General features: G+C 49.1%; 1 protein-coding gene across 1 annotated transcript; it reads right to left on the bottom strand.

Annotated features, from left to right (window-relative positions):
- Nucleotides 1-624: 624 nt before the first annotated feature.
- On the bottom strand, nt 625-10,346 carry YKT6 (YKT6 v-SNARE homolog). The gene is made up of 7 exons (XM_069586898.1): nt 9,769-10,346; nt 7,295-7,377; nt 5,986-6,086; nt 4,868-4,972; nt 4,540-4,605; nt 3,105-3,206; nt 625-2,442 (listed from the first exon to the last, which is right to left on the bottom strand). The coding sequence occupies exons 1-7, from the start codon at nt 9,870-9,872 to the stop codon at nt 2,407-2,409; spliced, it is 597 nt and encodes a 198-aa protein (XP_069442999.1). The 5' UTR covers nt 9,873-10,346; the 3' UTR covers nt 625-2,406.
- Between the last annotated feature and the right edge of the window lie 8,778 nt (nt 10,347-19,124).

Raw genomic sequence — 19,124 nt, forward strand, 5'->3', positions numbered from 1 at the left:
CTAACCACCACCTGCCGAGGACATTCCCTAAACTAGGACCAGAATTGCCAGCCTGCAAGAATCCGGGGGGCAGAGGACGCTCCACACCCCAGCAGACAGATCTGGAGTTTCTGGGTGTGTGGCCACGGCTCTGTGGCTGTGAGAAAGCCTCCCAGGTGGTTTCTATGGTGCAGTGAGGACCAGGTCACAGGACTCAGCAGGGCTTCTCTCTACTCTGGGGCTCCCTCCCCTACTTCCTGCTAGAAAGGTCTAGGGGGTGGAGAGGGGGAATGGGGGCATTAAGGCAGAGGCTGCCTCCCCCCAGGATACGGCAAACCCCACACTTGGCAGGGGCACAGCATGAGGGGCAGGGCTCCCATGGAAAGGGGTCCCTGTGGCTCAAAGCACATTGTGTGCTTAGCTGCTTCAATTGTGTATGACTCTTTTGTGATTATGGACTGTAAGCCACCAGGCTCCTATGTCCATGGGATTCTCCAGGCAAGAATACTGGACTGGGTTGCCATTTCCTACTCCAAGGGGATTTTCCTGATTCAGGGATCAAACCTGTCTTATGTCTCCTGGATTGGCAGGTGGATTCTTTACCACTAGTGCCACCTGGGAAGCCCAAAACAAAGCACAGGACTATTTTGGAATTTCAAAAGACAACTTTATCCAGATAGGAACCTTCCAAACAGAACACAGAGAAAAGTTAGGCAGCAGTTATTAAAATACACTTTGCCAAATGATTTAACATTAGAAGACGAGAGGAGCTGGAGGAAGGGTGGGTGCAGAGGTCTCGGCCAGCCCTACTCACCCTTGCCACCCTCTTCCCAATCTTGGCCACCCCCCCACCCCCAGTACCCTCCGAAGTGGGAGGAGTCAGACAACTCTCAAGCGTCCCTAAGGGATGGTCATGGGCACCTCAGAGACTGGTGAGCAGGCCAGGTCTGTGCCTGTCAAGGGTAGACATGGCAGTACTCACATGGGTAGGCTACTTTTAGGCCAAGTCCTCTGGTGGTACAGTGCCCAAAGAAAATGAGCAGCTGGCAGGTAAGCTTCACAGGGTGGGTCCTCGGAGGCCACGCAGATCCCACCTCTGGCCCATGCCAGGGAATTCAAGGCCACAGGCACTTCCTGTCAGGCTCCTCGACAGGGCAAGAACAGCGCTCAGGGAAGGACACCGGAGGATGAGACCACACTGACTGATACCACTCCAAGAGGGGCGTCCACGGAGACTGATTCTCAAGGTGTGTCTTGAGCTGGCGTCCTCAGGAAGCGCAGCAGGGCACTAGGAGGCGGTTTACAGCATGGCAGTAGGGCCCAACGGACCAGCAAGGCTGAGAAGAGCCGGAACCTTCTGGGCTACGGCCTGGGTTGCTCCCTGCACCTGATTTTAGAGCTGGGCCTCAGAGCCATAGGCCTCATGCTGCTGGGGGTGGGGGCGGGGGTGGGGTGCTCAGCAGTGCTTCTGCTGGGGGCTGGGCTGGAGTGTGGATAGCTCAGACCACAAGTGGACGTTGGGAGCCCCCAGGCTGAATGGCATCTTCTCTTGGTGCCTAGTAATGGTGGCCACAGTGAAGGTCACTTGCTAAGACATAAGTCCCAGGTGATAGTCAGAACAGTCTTTCTTGTCACCAGAAAGACAAGTGACAACCATTCACGAGACTGCAGCACCCGTGCTCTGATCCAGATGCTCAAAGCCACACGGCAAGCCAGGGCAAGCGCCCCCTCCCCGACTTCTAGGGTTCTTTACCGAACTTGCTTGCTGGATGGGTATCGCAGAAAGTCAAAGTCAATCTCAGCAGGAATGCAAACCAGGTCTCAGAGTTTATGAAGTCCAGGAGCCGTCTCCTCCCCACACGGAAGCACTGGCCTGAGCCCCCCCCGGCCCCACGCCCCCTGCAGCCCCACAGTGGCTGCCCCTCCCCAGTCCTGGGGTCGGGGCACCCGCTCCTTGCAGTGGTGACAGTTGCATACGGGCAAAACCCACACGAAACTCCCCAGTCCTGGGGTCGGGGCACCCTGCTCCTTGCAGTGGTGACAGTTAGCATACGGGCAAAACCCACACGTGTGAGCATCCACAAAGAGCTGGCTCCGGACCCCCCACGGGCCTCGCACAAGTCGGATCAGAAACGAGCCCTGCAGCCTCTACGGAGTCACTGAGCTTTATGGTTCCATTTGGCCCCCAAATACACATTCAGGGGCCTCAGTATCTTTTCAAAAATAACTACACATGTGAATTTGAACGTTCCCCACCCCCAGTTCCCCATCCACCCTTCGGTTTCTCCCAGGAGCTCCAAAGCCGAAGTTGAGTCTGTCGAGTCTGTCCCACTTGGGTTGTTACGAGGTGGCTCTGCTTCCTGGGGGGCCGTGGTTCCGATGTGAATGATGGTGACATTCCAGTGCAGGGGCCTCTGCTGGCAGCTGTCACATGATTGCACAGCATGAGTTTTGTTTCCGGGCCTTGAGAGAGACAAAACAGAGCTGAAGAGGTGGACCTCAGCACACATAGAACTGGGAGCTCTGAGGGGACCAGCTGGCTTTACTAGGGGCTCTGGAACCACCAAGGAGAGAGAAGTGGAGGGAAGCCATCCAGAAATAGTTCACACTCCCAAGATTATTCTGTCCACCTTCCATTAACGCTATCGATAAGGAAGAAACTTCCTGTTGTTTAGCGAAGTATAAAGAACAAGAATGTCTCTTCCTTCGCTCCAGCCTTGACTCCCCATAAAGTTATCTGACCCCATGGGGGGTGTTTCTTACTAAGGATATCTTCAGAGAGCAGAGAGGTACCCACTTGGTTCATGGGGCCTCTGTTACCTTCTCCTTCACCTCCTGTTCAGATACCTCCTAACCCCACAGGCATCTCCCTCCAAGGCACATGACAGCAAACGTGTGTGCTGACCAAGCAAATGCAGCACCCCTACCGTCCAAAAGGTTAAACACTCCAGTTCCAGTTAACAAATCAGAAGCGTCGGAACCTCTCTGGGAAGGTGGCATACCTCAGACAGCAGGGGTGAGGAGGACCCATCCTCACCTTGGGGAGGTTGGGGGAGGGAGGAAGCAGCCCAGAGGCAGGGAAAGCCGAGTGACGGGGTGCCCAGGAGCGGCCAGGCCACACTCACCGTTTTATAGAAGGCTTTAGACTGTATTCCCAGCACTTCGGATTTGGATACCAGGTCATCGAGCTTCTCACCTCGTTCTAATAAAGACTCCATGGTGTTGTGCTGGACAAGAGGAAAGACACAAAAGAATGCCTTGCTCTGTTCACAAGGTGAGCAGACGCCAGTCCCTCATGAAGCTCAGTCACAGCAAAGTGCTTCCTTTGGGCTCCTCCCCCACATATGAGCATCAAGAAACAGTGACCCAGACCTGTGGAGGACACAGGGCCTAGTGACCTTCCTGGAGGATCTAGAAGGTTCTAACTGGACATAAAGCACTGCTCCCAAATCCTCCAAAGCACAGGCTTAGATAGCCACACTCCAGGAGAGGTCCCCTGTGCCCGTATCTACATACACATATTCCTACTGCTCAGCTGTGTCATGCTTCTTCCAGGGGAACTGTGTCTAAATCTCACGACTATCAGCTCTGTGAGCGCACCTCTGCACTTAATGCAGACAGACCCTTTCCAAACACACGAGGGATGGATGGAGGTCCTCACAAGAGCCCCTAGCCCCGCCATCAGGGCCATCAGGAAGTGGGTGACTTGCTCCCACCCCAGATGGCCACTGCTTCAACTGCAAGGCCCTCAGAGGCAACTGGCATTACCCTAGGTTTGGACATATGAAATGGCACAGAATGAGAAATGAGCAAAAGCAGTCTTTATCTCTACACACGGCTGAGCAACTCAGATTTCCACCATAAAAGGTTAACTGGATCAAGACATGAATGGGATGGATAAAAGGCAGCGTGACCAGTAATCCAGATTTTACCACTGCAGCCAGAATGGGCTGGGTGACCTGGACCCATCTGTCTGTGGAGAGACAAGGAAAGACAGTGTGTGTGTGTCCCCTGCCTCTGTGTGCTTGCTCACAGGACTGAGGCTCTGAGGCAGCAGAAGGCAGAGACAGGGCTTGGTTAGGAAACGCGGAGAAACGTTACAGAAGACAGAGAGGTGCCTTAAGACTGTCATCTCTTAACTTTCATTCCAAAGCCAAAGGTAGCTCAGAGTTTAAAAGCAAAAGCAGAAAACAACACTTGCAAACTAGATTTCAGGTAAAATGCAGGGTTCCTGCTCTTCTGAATCAGGCCTGTTTCTGACTACTCGGGACCTGTATTTAGTCAGAGAGCCTCAGTCTGCACCGAAACCCACACTCTGAAAAGAAGGAACCTGCTGGGCTGTGGGTCAGGCTAAGGCAGGCACCATGGAGGTAGAACCGCAGGGTGGCTGTCTGAGCGAGTCTGGCTTTCAAGGCCTCTGATGCACAGGGACAGGTGGGCCACCACCACTTTCAGAAGTGCTTTGACTATAATTAAAACAAGAATCAGCTGTGTGGGCTTGACTGCTGGCAAATCTTTTTGCCTCTGTTTCTGAACTTGGTCCCTAATTTACTTACTTACCAGGATGATCTTGGTCTCATCCAGTTCAGCCTGCACTTTAGTCATGGGGTCAGCTTCTCGGGGGTTCTAGGAAAGAAGCAAAAATAAAAAAGTTAGGACTGGAGTGGCTGCCTGGAAACAGGGCTCAAAACCAAGCAAGCTGGATATACTTTCAGAAGTTAAAAACCACAGGCTGCTTAAACACATACTGCAAAAGCAAAAGCCTGCCTAGGAGCCCAGGTCTTATGCAGGTTCCTGTGATCTTCAGGAGGACATCAGCCTTTACATCACCCAGAGTCACAACCATCAGGGCCGTTGGCTTTTCTGCGTCACAGCCTTTGCGCCTTACCTGGTATCTACTGAGCTGACTGTCCAGGCCTGTGTACTGGATAGTAACAGGGGATCCAGTTGGCCAGTCTATCCTGTCGACCTGCTTGGAGAATTCGTCTAGTACCTGCAAGACAGAGGAGCTCAACAACAGCCCCATCTCAGAGCTCATCCGAAAGAGGATCTCAGGACCCCAGGACCCACAGAGGAAGGCAGAGGAGGACGGCTAATGGCAAGGAAGAAAATCTAGGTCCAAGTTTCTTCTTCCTCAGTACTCTTGGAATTAAAATCCAAGTATGCCCAGCCTGATATGAACCTCATCTGGGAATGATAAATTATTAGAGATGCAAATTACAGATTTCCACTTTTCTCAGGTTGTGAATTTCCAGGAAAGAGGATATTGGACCTTTTTCAAAACAATTCTTCAAAAAATGTAATCAGATCCTTTGAATTTAAGCAGCCTTTTGAATTTAAGCAGCCACCAGACTTCATGCGCTTTTATGCATGAGTGTTTTAGGGGCTGTGGGGCCAGGGTCTTTGAGGAGTTTATCATCCGCACCACAAAGAAACACACTGAAGAATGAGGAGGCACCAGCCCCACACTGGGGAAAGGAGCAGCTGTAACTGCAAGATGGGCCAGCAGGGGGACTCCTTGAGCAGAAGCGCAGCTGGTGGGGAGGAGCCTGGTGTGTGCAGAGATGGCCTGAAAGAGGGCAGGAGGGGAAGAAGGGAGGTGGGTCATGGGGCAGAACATGCAGCCTAATGTGGCTCAGAAGGAACTGAAAGTCACGACTTTCAGGGCAGAAGCAGGAACAGAGCTGGCAAGAGGATGTGAAAGCACAGCCGGAGCTGACCCGAGGGCCCCACCGGGAAGGGGAGATGCTGGGACTCTGTGGCTGACAAGGAGAGCCAAGATGGCCCCAGGGACACTAGCAAGATGAGAATCAGAAATCAGTTGGGGACGGGGTAGGGCGGGATGAGACAGACAGGAATGAGAAGGCTCCCAGACTGTCTCTTGGTTTAGAGTGAGGAGGCTGAAAGCAGGCTGATTTTGGACACACTATTTCATCCCTTACGTCACTCCTGGCCCCAGTCCATGCCTGTCTGCCCAAGTACAGTCCAGCCAAGCTGCAAACTCACCTTCTCTAGCAAGGTAAAAGCCACCCGGGATGGGTATTCACTGTCAGCAATGACCACTCCCGCAAGACTGTCATTTCTCACGTAGACATGGCACAGATATTCTAAGGAGACAAGAGGATGGCAAGAGGGCTTTAGACTTTCTCACCCGCCAAAGCCGCTGGACTGATACAGTGCTGGGCTTCTGTCTTCTGGGTCAGCAATGCGGCTCTGAGCCAGGTTTATGGTGAAACCCTGCACATAGGGCAGCATGTGTGGGGGCTCTGCGGGCAGTGTGGACACCACCTGCTTCAGGGTGAGTGAAAGTCCTAAGGCCCAGTGCGCGAAGCCAGGGTTGAAGGATCACTAGTGGCACAGAAACATCCCAGGAAACAGCCCCAAGGGCTCGTCTGAGTCCCACCCTGAGCTTGAGGTCAGGCTCCCCTGTGTCTTCGAAGCTGCAGCCCTCAGAGGTGCTCTGCTCTGCTTCCAAGCTGCTGGAACTTTGGACAAGCTAAGTGGCTTCCATTTTCATATATACACAACAAAACTCGGTAAAAGATTTCCGGGCTTGAGGAAATCACCTGTCAGGGCCCCAGGCTTCCTCACTACAGTAACCTAGCCTGCTCCACGCTGTGGTGAGCCTCAGTGGGGACGGGGCAGGAGAGGGAGGAAGAGATAAAGCCCATCCAGAAAAAAATGAGCCACTGCTGGCTGGGGTCTCAAGTACAACTGTGCTGAAGTCACTGAATTATCAAAAGGTACAGTCTGTACAGGGCTTCTGCAAAACAGTCACAATCCTTGAAATGATTTTTTGTCACTTGGAAAGGATTCAGAGATGACATAGCTAACCAAATGCCCCTAAAATGTCTAAAAATTCTTACAGGAAACCTGAATCATGAAGAAGAAAAAACTAAGGTCATGAGGAAAAATAAGGGGTCTCCAGGTTCCTGGGCAAAAGCACTCAGCAGCACAGAATACAGTATTTCCTCAACGGGGCTGGCTGGAGGTCCTTTTCTGAGATGTTTACAAATCCAAAGGCAAAAGAGGACAAAGCAGGAAGGCTGCTTACTGCTCCAAGAGAGGCAGACCCTAACTGTAAGCAAGTCTAAGCTTTTTGGGGTGATTTAACCAAGCAACCGACATACCAACAGTGGACACAGAATTTTGCATAACAGGAAACGGAGGAGGAGGGAAGAGAGAAGCCAGCAGAGGATCGTGGTCCTGGGAGCCCTCTCCATCACAAGGCAGCCCTCCTGTGGACAGAGCTCTAGGCCACCTGAAGTGGGGCAGCCAGGCCAGCACATGCTTACAAGGTGATGAGTCCTCTTACCTTGTTCTTTCACAGAAGCTCGGCTGCCTTTTGCTGAGCGTTCCACAATCAGCTGACTTGTGAAGGTCATGAATTCCTGAACGCTAAGAAACACAACACATATTACCTGTTCCTGTCACCTTGTCCCCAACACAATGCAAAGTGACCCCTGAGCTTATACACTAAGGAGACATTGCTTCCTGGTTTCACTCCTTCCCTCCCAACCTTAGGAAGAACTAATAAACACTCTGTCGATGATCATGAATACAGATAATTACACATCATCTCAACCATTCAAACCACATTTGCTTGCTACCGAGCAGACCCAAACAACCCACTTTCAGACTTCTGGGGAATCTTCTACAGGTTATAGTTAATTTAATGTTTTGGTCAGGGTATGATTTGGGACACAGCAGAGAAGCAGAGGCCAGCTCCTGTTCTCAAGGCTCCACTAACTCCCAAGAAGCGGGAAGAAACAAAATCTGTGATGGAGACACCTAAGTGGCAAAAACTGTTCAGCAGACGCACAGTCAGTTATGGCAGCTGCCACACACTGGACCCTGCAATGCAACAGGCATCCTCAGTGAATGCTGGCTCTAGCCTCAGGTCGCCTGGGGCTAATCCATGGTATGGGCCTGGGACACTGGATGGAATTGAGGGCAAGGGCTCAGCCAAGACAAGAAAATGGAAAATGGTTTGTACCACGGCTGAGGGAGAGGAGGAGGTTCATGGGCCCAAGAAAAAGATGTGGCCAGAATGGAAGAGTCACAGGTGACAACAGTCCAGCTGGAGGAACCAGAGTTAACAAGAAGCCTCTGACTGGAAATGTCATATAAAGGGCCGTCAGTGCAGGGTCCTGACTTGTGGAATCCACAGTTGGTTCCAGCAGATTCATACACTCCTGAGATCACACCAAGAGCCACGCAGCAGAGTGAGGACTCACCACGTCTGGAGTGGACTTCCCCGGCTGGGATCCCAGCTCCACCACTTACAAGATGTGTGACCTCTGGTAAGGGACTTACTGCACCATGCTTTGTCTACATATTGAAACGTGCTGTGATGACTAAATGAGCACTTAGCATGATGTCTGGTGCATAGTATTACTTGTTATTATCCTGAGAGAGTGACTAGGACCAGAAAAATCCCTTAGTGGAAAGTCTGAAAATAAGGAAGTCCTTGCAATAAAACTAAAAAGAGACAGAGCTTAAGAGTAGAAATATAATTAGACAAAGGAAGAACTGCATTCATTGTGACATTCTGCATACAAGAGCCAGAAAAGCTGGAAAACGTTCTGAAGGCCTGAGGTTAGCATTCTGGTAATCATGAGGTGGGCAGGACAGAAGACAGGAGGACTTATGAGAAAAACAGTGGGCTCAATTGGATTATGTGTTGTTTTAAGAGACACTTGTAGAGATTCCCCTACAGTACTGCAGTTGTGTTAATCATCTGAAACTGGTCTGGATACCGAAAACCAGTGAGATGAAAGTCCTAAAGTGAAATCTCTGAGGATCGTCAGTAAATGTGGGTAGGGGAAAGAGAAAGGAAAAGAATCAAGAGTTAACCAAGTTAGCACCCAAAGTTCCATCACAGAAAAGCAGCAATACAGAACAGAGACTAGAGGTCATGATAGAGAATGGTAAGTACCAAGAAGGACCCAAAAAGCAGCAGCAAATTTCAACAAAATAACAAGCGGAATTGTTCGAGATCCCGCCAGCAAGCCACTCTCATCAAGAACAAAACAACCCAATGAAGTAGTGAAAACAGAATCCAGATGCTACCAGACCTGGAGACTGGGTGACTACAGACACAGACTTTGCAGGGTCTTTCTCCTTTTGTGCCTGAGTCACCACCACCCCTCCCACGAACAGGCTGTTAAGTGTCTGTGGTACTTCTAACACACACTTGATTGCATTAAAGTGCCTCGCAGATGTTCAAAGGCTTGTAAGCCCTAAAACCTCCATGCTTCCTTCCAAATCTTCACTGTAGAACCCTTTTGTACCACTAGAGCCCAACCATTAAGAGCATACAATTTGGGTTGGAGTACTGGCTGGTTTGGTATCCATCTCCTGGGGCCTCAGTGACTTCCTCCATAATATGACAGAGTGTACCAGGAACTCTCACACCGAACTGTTGGAAAGCCCAGCCAGATAATACAAACGTGGCGCTTAAGGTGTGGCACGTGAGCTTCCTGGGTCAGAACCACTGAGTGGGAGTTGCTGGTTTAAAATACAGATTGCTGGAACTCAACTGGGCGTGAATCTAGGGGAATCTGTACTTTTTCAAAAGCCCCCGGTCATTTTTATAAGATAGAAAATTTGAAAAACCCTGATTACGGACTATATTCCAGAATGGGCTACAGGCCGAGGAAAAGACCACCGGCTCCAATGCGGGAGGCCAAGTCCCGGGCCTCGATCCCCGGGCCTCGATCCCCGGGCGGTCTCCAACCCGGACCCCGGGCCTCCCCGTCCGGGCGCCGCCCTCCAGGGCCCGCTCACCTGGATCTCTGAAAAAAGCTGAAGGAGGACACATCGTATGCGGCCTTGAGCAGCACCGTCTTGGACTCGCCTTTATACAGGACGCTTAGGCTGTACAGCTTCATGGCGCCGGGCCCTTGGGCCGGCCACCCGCCTGGCCGCGGCACCGGTTCGCAGGGAGCAGCGCAGCGCCGCCCCTCGAGGCCGCCGCCGGCTGCTGACGGGTCGGCCACCGGCTTCCTTCTCCTGGCTCGGGGTCCACTTCCGGTTCCGGTCAGGGGCTGCCGCCCCAGGCCTAACGGAGTCTTTTCGTGCCCCGGATGCAGAAAACAGCAGCCGGAAACACGAACGAGGGGGTGGTGCAGGGTCCTGCGCGTGCGCGTGAGGGGCTGTTGGGGATCTTGTAGGCCCCTTTGCTGTCTCACTGCGAGTCCTTACCGTTCTCCCGCTGTCCTTATCCTTCCGAGGCCCTCTCCCTCCTTCCCTAGCCGTCCTGAGTCCTCCCAGCACCCCCCTGCTTCTTCCCGGCCCTTCTGAGTACTGTAGGAACACCTGTGTCCTGGGGGCCGTCCTTCCTGTGAGCAGTTAGACCCAGAGCCCCACCCACACGCCAGTACTTTGTAAACCCTACACCTGGGACTTTGATTTACGCGCGAACTGCCTTCTAGGAAAGTGTTTTGTAAATCAGATCTCCTTTTTGAGTGAGAGGCAGGGACCTTTTCGAGGCTCCTGCCGGGAGGTGAAGGCTTGCCTCTCATTTTCAGTCAATTGAACCCTCTCTTGCCCTTCCCACTCCTGCATCCTGCCTGCGTGGGAGTAAATTTCTGGACACAGGACCCGCTCAGCACGAGCCTGCGGGCTTCAAGTCTCCTGGGCCTGCCAACTACCTGTGAAATCAGCTGCCCAACCACTAATCTGGGAGCCAACTGCTAACCTCAGAGTAGCAGAGCCATTTCACTTAAAAAGGAGCAGAAATTCAGCTCCAAACTGAGGGAGCACTTGGCATACCATGACTTGGAAAACCTCATTTTGTTTGAAATGTTGGAATAATGCTTTTTCAGTGGGTGGGGGTGAATGAGGCTCAGTTCTCTGAGGTTTAGTTCAGTCGCTCAGTCGTGTCCGACTCTTCGCGACCCCATGAACTGCAGCACGCCAGGTCTCTCTGTCCATCACCAACTCCTGAAGTCCACCCAAAGCCATGTCCGTTGAGTCCGTGATGCCATCCAACCATCTCATCCTCTGTCGTCCCCTTCTCCTACCTTCAATCTTTCCCAGCATCAGGGTCTTTTCCAATGAGTCAGCTCTTCTCATGAGGTGGCCAAAGTATTGGAGTTTCAGCCTCAACATCAGTCCTTCTAATGAACACCCAAGACTGATCTCCTTTAGGATGGACTGGTTGGATTTCCTTGCAGTCCAAGGGACTCTCAAGAATCTTCTCCAACACCACAGTTCAAAAGCATCAATTCTTGGGCGCTCAGTTTTCTTCACAGTCCGACTCTCACATCCATACATGACCACTGGAAAAACCATAGCCTTAACTAGACGGACCTTTGTTGGCAAAGTAATGTCTCTACTTTTTAATGCTGTCTAGGTTGGTCATAACTTTCCTTCCAAGTAGTAAGCGTCTTTTAATTTCATCACTGCAATCACCATCTGCAGTGATTTTGGAGCCCAGAAAAATAAAATCTGACACTGTTTCCACTGTTTCCCCGTCTATCTGCCATGAAGTGATGGGACTAGATGCCATGATCTTAGTTTTCTGAATGTTGAGCTTTAAGCCAACTTTTTCACTCTCCTCTTTCACTTTCATCAAGAGGCTCTTTAGTTCCTCTTTACTTTCTGCCATAAGGGTGGTGTCATCTGCATACCTGAGGTTGTTGATACTTCTCCTGGCAATCTTGATTCCAGCCTGTGCTTCCTCCAGCCCAGCATTTCTCATGATGTACTCTGCATGTAAGATAAATAAGTAGGGTGACAGTATACAGCCTTGACGTACTCCTTTTCCTATTTGGAACCAGTCTGTTGTTCCATGTCCAATTCTAACTGTTGCTTCCTGACCTGCATACAGATTTCTCAAGAGGCAGGTCAGGTGTTTTTGTATTCCCATCTCTATAAGAATTTTCCACAGTTTATTGAGATCCACACAGTCAAAGGCTTTGGCATAGTCCATAAAGCAGAAATAGATGTTTTTTCTAGAACTCTCTTGCTTTTTTCGATGATCCAGCAGATCTCTGAGGGTAGTACATGTTTTATCTTCTTGTTTGTTAAGTGATATGTTATCAGAAAGCATCTTGCAGGACAGACACAGCTAAAAGGACCTTGATCTTTGGAAATTGGCAGGAAGGTTACCCAACCATCGTGCTAGAAGCAGCCAGATCTGAAATGATGGGAAAGAGATGGTATGTTTGAAAAACCAACAGCATCCCTCAAAACATGACTCTAAATCAGAGTGTCTCAGTCTTGTCACTGTTGATATTTTGGATAGGATAATTCTTTGTTGTTCGGGTGGTCCATGAATCGTAGACAGCATTTCAGGCCTTTCCTCCCACTAGATGCAAGTGGTACCCCAATGGCCATTTGGCAACCAAAAACGTCTCGGGACATTGCCAAATGCGCTATTCTGCTAGCTGAAGGAAGTTCCCACCACCTGCCTTTTCACTCAGCACCCTCCTCATCGACCCTGGGTGTTTTCAAGTGTAGGGGTGTGCAGAAGGGTTTTTTTCCCATCCGCGACATTTTGGTACCAAACCTCAGGAACAGAGAGGCCAATGCCAGGCCAGTGTCTCAAAAAGAGGATGGGACTGCACTGACATAGTTTCCCTGTAGGGGGCGGGTGAGAGCCATTTCCTAAGAAAATTCTGAGTCTGTTTTTTGTTTTTTGTTTTTGGCCTCTGACTGGCAAAGAAAAGGAGGAATCAGGCAGATAGTGTTTGGTTGGAATAGATTTAAATGTATTCACTTGAAACATAGTACTAGTCATCCTGAACTTTCCCTTATACCAAACACTTTCCATATGCGACCTCATTTAATCCTCACACAAATAGGAAGATACTATTACCACCTTACAGATATACAAACTGAGATTCAGGTTAAGGAAATTGCTGGTAAGAGGAACGTGTCAACACCAAAACAAGGAACAAATTCTCTCATACAACTCTAACAGCTCTCTCCCCCCTTCTGTGGCCTTGCTCACCCGAGATAGCCTCTCTTGGTCTATGTGGTTACCAATTCCCCAAGTTCATCTGTCTTACTGAAAAGTAAGACCTACCTTCCACTTCATCACCCCAGAAGTTATTCAACTTGGATTCAATCCTAGCACTGCCACAAACCACAAAACCACAGAAGTGAACAAGCCATTAACCCCTCTGAGTGTGTGTGTGTCTTTCTCTCATCTGTAAAACTGGAAAAATGTCCTTCCCATAGGCACATTGCTAGGAATGATAAGACTTATATTCCAAGCTCTAGTCATATAGATGTTTAACAGTATTGTTATCATTCATGACAAAAAAGGAGGAGAGAACATGGTAGGTTATAGGGATCCTGCAGGCTATAGGAAATGGAGATTTGACAGTAGGCTGAAATCTAAAAAAGGGCTATAGATTGCAGAATGGTATTTTATCTGTTTAAATTTAGTGATTTTGATCATGGTGTTATAGTTATGTAAGTGAATTCTTTTTTTTTTTTTTTTAGGAAATACAAGTTGCTGTTGTTTAGTCACTGATTTGTGTCTGACTCTTTTGCAACCCCATGGACTGGAGCCCACCAGGCTCCTGTGTCCATGGGATTTTCCAGGCAAGAATACTGAGTGGGAGCAGGAGTGGGTTGCCATTTCCTTCTCCAGGGCATCTTCCTGGCCCAGGGATTGAACCTGAGTCCCCTGCTTGGGAGGTGGATTCTTTACTGCTGAGCCACCTGGGAAACCCATAATATGTTTAAAGGTAAATATGATAAAGAGACAGGATGAAAAAGAGAACAGTCAGGATGAAGGGTATCCAGGAGTTTGCTGTACTGTTCTTGCAGCTGTCCTGTAAGTCTGAAATTATGGGGCTAGGAAAGATTGTAGGGCAGGGGTGCTGACGTCATACATGCAGCATCTACACAGGCAGGGGTGGCACAGGCCCCCTGCAGTGCTGGGCCCTACAGACAGAACCGGAACAGGGCTGTCCATGACAAATGGCTGAGGGTCTCTAAATTAGCCCCTACTGGGCAAGGCAGACTGCTACCCACCTTTGAGGCTTTGCTCAGTTCACAGAAGGTGCTCAATTTAGCTGGACAGTGGAAGCGTCTAGGGAGCCAGATGATAGCTGGCAGAGGGATGTCCCTGGTGGTCCAGTGGTTAAGAATCCACCTTGCAAAGCAGGGGAAATGGGTTTGACCTCTGGTTGGGGAACTAAGATCCCACAGGCCACGGAGCAACTAAGCCCATGCACTTCAACTACTGAGCGTTTGTGCCACAACTGGAGAGTCTGCATGACTCAACAAAGATCTCGCGTGCCACAGCTAAGACCTGACACAGCCAAACAAATAGACAAGTAAATATTTTTTTAAAAAAAAAAAGGCAGGCTGAGGGGCATACCCCAGGAGGCCCAGCCCAGGGGGAAATCCAGCCATTCAGTGGCCTCAGTCCCCATACCCCCCTTGTCTGACCAGTCAAGGCTAGGGCAGTAGGGCTGTTTTCACTCTAAGCCTAACACCAGCCGCCACAGATTACCCAGGAAAAGGGCCTTGAAAGGGACCATCAATGTAGTCAGGCTTCCAAAGAGTTCAGAGCTGCTGCTGCTGCTGCTAAGTCGCGTCACTCGTGTCTGACTCTGTGCAACCCCATAGACAGCAGCCCACTAGGCTCCTCTGTCCCTGGGATTCTCCAGGCAAGAATACTGGGGTGGGTTGCCATTTCTTTCTCCAATGCATGAAAGTGAAAAGTCAAAGTGAAGTCGCTCACTCGTGTCCGACTCTTAGCGACCCCATGGACTGCAGCCTGCAGGTTCCTCCGTCTGTGGGATTATCCAGGCAAGAGTACTGGAGTGGGTTGCCCTTGCCTTCTCTGGAGTTCAGAGCTGCTGCTGCTGCTGCTAAGTCACTTCAGTCGTGTCCGACTATGCGACCCCATAGACGGCAGCCCACCAGGCTCCTCTGTCCCTGGGATTCTCCAGGCAAGAACGCTGGAGTGGGTTGCCATTTCCTTCTCCAATGCATGAAAGTGAATAGTGAAAGTGAAGTTGCTCAGTCATGTCCAACTTATCGACCCCATGGACTGCAGCCTGCCAGGCTCCTCTGTCCATGGGATTTTCCAGGCAAGAGTACTGGAGTGGGGTGCCATTGCCTTCTCTGGAGTTCAGAGCATGTCATCTTAAATATGCTGCTTTGACATGTTATTTTGAACCAACACTCATCTTCTTTAGTCACTTCTCCACAATTTACTCTCCCTACCCAACACCATTGTCTTGTCAATTCTTCACAAATTTATTGCTTAAAAAAAAAGGTATAAAAGCTTTTTTTCTCATCACTTCTTGGGGTCTTTATTCTCTTGTGAAGGCTCCTATATTCAACTAAAATTTTAAATAAAACCTGTATGAATTTCTCTTGTTACTGTCAGTTTAATTCTTTGGCCCAGCTGGAGAACCAAAGAGAGCAGAGGAGAATTTTTTCTGAGTAGCTCACCAAGTCTAAGGAGCACGGACCTGATGCCATCCACCAGAGTTGACTAGCAGACTCAGTCTCCAGGGATGCTGCTTACTCCCGTGACCGCTTACTTACCTGTCCTGTGCTTCCACCAGGTTCTCCAGGCCACAGGGAAGGCAGACATAGCACTGCCACCAGCCCAAAGGGAACAGAAGGTGTCAGATCAGGAGGGGACGGGGTATACTATGAGAAGGGTTACCGGGAGGCAGTGGACAGGAAGTAATCACAGCCAAGGAAGACAGGACCCAGCTGGGAGTTCCCTGAATAGAGGGACAGGCCCCCTCAGAATTGCCTTGCCAGGATCCATACTTGCGACACCAGGCACCACTCCCCTGCTCTGCATCTAGGGGTGGATACAGAGCCCACGCTGGATACACAGTCATTTAGACTAGTGACTTAACCTGAGGCACCTTTACCACCACTATGTGGTGGCCTGCGCTATGGCCTGACCTGCACAAAAAAGTGGGAGAAATTCTGCAGGATAGGAAGGAAGGCAGGGAGGCAGGTGGAGGCCGAGCAAGAGGGACAGAGCCAGCCACCACAAAAGAGGAGTCTGGGCCTTGCATCAGCCTGGTCGCCAGGACCTCTGAGAGCAGAACGCAGAATGGGAGACATCACAAAGGAAAAGGCACTATGAAGAATCTAAAAGCACAACCTATTGAGGGGCCTGCGAGCCCCCTCCACAGCCTCTTCTATCCCCTTCTGTCCCCTCCCTTTCCCCAGACTTTCTACCCGCTGAAGCTCTGCATCCCTGCTAGCACATGGGTGCAAGAAAGTCTGAGCCAATCAACGTAAGGCCTTCCCTACTGCCTCAGAGATTGGTCTACAGTTGGGCACCTAACCCAGGCCTCAGCCAATCAATGCAGACCACAGGATACAGTCCAAGGCTTTGTGTTTAAGGCTTGGGAGAAGCAATGGGATTTGCACAGATGAAAAATGTCAGTGAACCTCAAACAGTAGGTACAAACTTCTGGTTAAACATAGAAGATGAAATAAGTATGTTTATATGAATTCCACTAGAATGACAGAAAGAGAGCAGGAAAAGGACAAAAAATGGGAGATACTAACCGAGGTGGAAAGGTTTAAATTGATGAGAGGCACAGGTGATGGGAGTTTAGTAGAGTGAAGGGCTGAAACACCCGGACCTGGATTGGGGGAGGGGAAGCAAAGGGAGCCGCTCCCTCCCCTCCTGCTCCACAGATACTTCAGGATGCAGGACTTCACTTTGGAGACTTGAATGCTCAGAGATTTGCCTTTTTGAGACCTCCAAATTACAACCTGTTATTTCAAGTAGTCCCTGTTGGGTAAATGTCTCCTGTGGGGCCACCCCCAAGGCTCTGACCAGTGTGCAGTGTGTGGCTGCCCTTGGATTAGGTAACATATCAACTGTGGCCAGGGAGGGCAGGGCTCTGCAAGAGGATTGCCTTGTCTCTTGTCCTTGGGGGGATGGTGAGCATCATAGTTCTTTCCAGCCCAATCCTTGAACTTCCCCAATCTCAGTGAACTTATCTGAAAGTGGTGGGGGGAAAAGTGGTGAAAATAATACCACCCCTGCCTACTGCCTCAAGATTATCTGATCAAATGACATAATGAATACAAAAGTACTTTGTCAATCATAAACATTTTAATCAATAATAGTTATAATGACAATTTCTCCTTCTCCTATTAAATATATTTCCTTTCTTTAGGAATAAATCTAATAAGAAATTTATTTATCTATAAGAGAAAAATAATAACGCTGAAGGGCATAAAAGAAGACCTAAGCAAATGTGGCATGCACCAAATTCTGAATGAGAAGACTTGATGTTATAAAGATGTCAGTTCTCTAAAATGGATCTCCCAATCCACAAATTCAATGCCTCTCCAGTACAATTATCAGCAGCATTATTTTAGTGAAATGGGATGAGTAGATTTTAAGGTTTATATGAAAGATAAGAGGCTTATGGTAAAAAATTTTTGTAGGGAAAAAAAAGGAGATGTTTGTTCCAACAGATATAAAGAAAGCTAAAAAGTTATGCTGACTGAAAGAGTGTGGTATCCACAGGAATGGACAGAGAGATGTCTAGTTCATAGACAACTCTGGGGCTAAGACAGGACAGGCAGAGTTCTAAGAGTCATTTTTACATTCAGACAATTTGTCACTGACATGGGCAGCAACTTAAAAAAGAAAAAGAAAGAAAGTAAAAGGAGAGCACCCAAAGGTGCTTCTTTCCATCCTTGTCCCAAGTACCAGAAAGGATGATACTCAACCAAAGAGGCAGGACGCCTGCTCCTCAAGTCACCCCAAGGCATTATCTCTGGCTGGGAGCCCAGTCAAGATGGCAGCTACATGCTGAGGGGCTGGGGCAGAAAGCCTCACATCTCAGAATCAGAGAGGAGGGGAAACCCTACTGGATGCTTCCTGAGCAGATGGAGAGGAGAGCCTCGTGAGGTGGCCTCGGCACGGCTCCTCCCAAGTCCAGCTTCACTTCCTGGAACACCACAAAGTGCTTAGGTTAGCTGTGCTTCAGACTTAGCCTATGTGTACACCTGCAGGGTGACTGGAGCTGAACCGTTCCCTCACTACAGAGAAATACAATTCTCTGTGGTGAGAATTGTGGTGCAGTCAACAACACAAATCAGTGGGAAAAGGATAGCCAATGAGTATTAGACTCCTCAGTTCAATTCAGTTCAGTTCAGTCTCTCAGTCACGTCTGACTCTTTGCAACCCCACAGACTGCAGCACACCAGCCTTCCCTGTCCATCACCAACTCCTGGAGCCTGCTCAAACTCATTAGACTCCTACCCTCAAATTATGCATTAATTAGAGGGACAAAAAATGCTGAACATTAACAAATTGAGAAAATATTAGAAGGAAACGTGGAACAACATTTTTCTAATTTGGGTGGAAAATGCTTTTCTTAATAAGACAAGAGCTTCACAAAAGAAAGCAAAGAATGAAATTCATAAAAAATAAATATTATGTGATGAAAGACATCAGTGATCAAGCCATATGCTTAGCAATAAATGGGGGATAGGTATTATAGCATATTTAACAAACAAAGGATTATTAGTAACTATGGATGGAATATAAAACTAGTTAATACAAACTGAAAAGTAGAAGACAATTTAATAACAAAATAGTTAAGTAATAAAAACAAATCATCCTTAGAAAAAGAAATACAGATAACTGTAAACATATGAAAAGGTGTCCAGCACTTTGCAATTCAAATGATAATGAAACATAACAGATAAGTAAAAGTTATAAAGATTCATCAGCTCATGGATTGGCCAGCATGGAACCAAACTCCCAATGACTGGAAAGATTAATTGTGAAGCCATTTGAGGGGGTAATGTAGTCCTCTGCGAGCAATCCTAAAATGTGCCCAGCATCTGACCTAGCAATTCAGCCTCTAGGAACCATCCAGAAAAATCACATGCATGTGTTAACTCTGGTAAAAGACCAAGATTTGCAATGGAGAAAAACTGAAACTGCCCAGATGACCATCAGTACAAAAGTGGCTTAAAGATGTTCCAGTGGATCCATCTGGAGAGTTCTCCCTGGCCACTCCTCCTTGCTCCCTCTGCTGGATGCTAGTGGAGCTCAGATTTCCAGATGGTAGTCAGGGAAGGCAGTGACTAAGCTTGACAGTGGTCTGAGCACGTGTGGCCATGCCAGTGGCTAAGCCACTCATCCCCTCCCCTCTGGTCCCCAG

The sequence above is a fragment of the Ovis canadensis genome, chromosome 4, assembly GCF_042477335.2.
Source record: "Ovis canadensis isolate MfBH-ARS-UI-01 breed Bighorn chromosome 4, ARS-UI_OviCan_v2, whole genome shotgun sequence".
Lineage (NCBI taxonomy): Eukaryota > Metazoa > Chordata > Mammalia > Artiodactyla > Bovidae > Ovis > Ovis canadensis.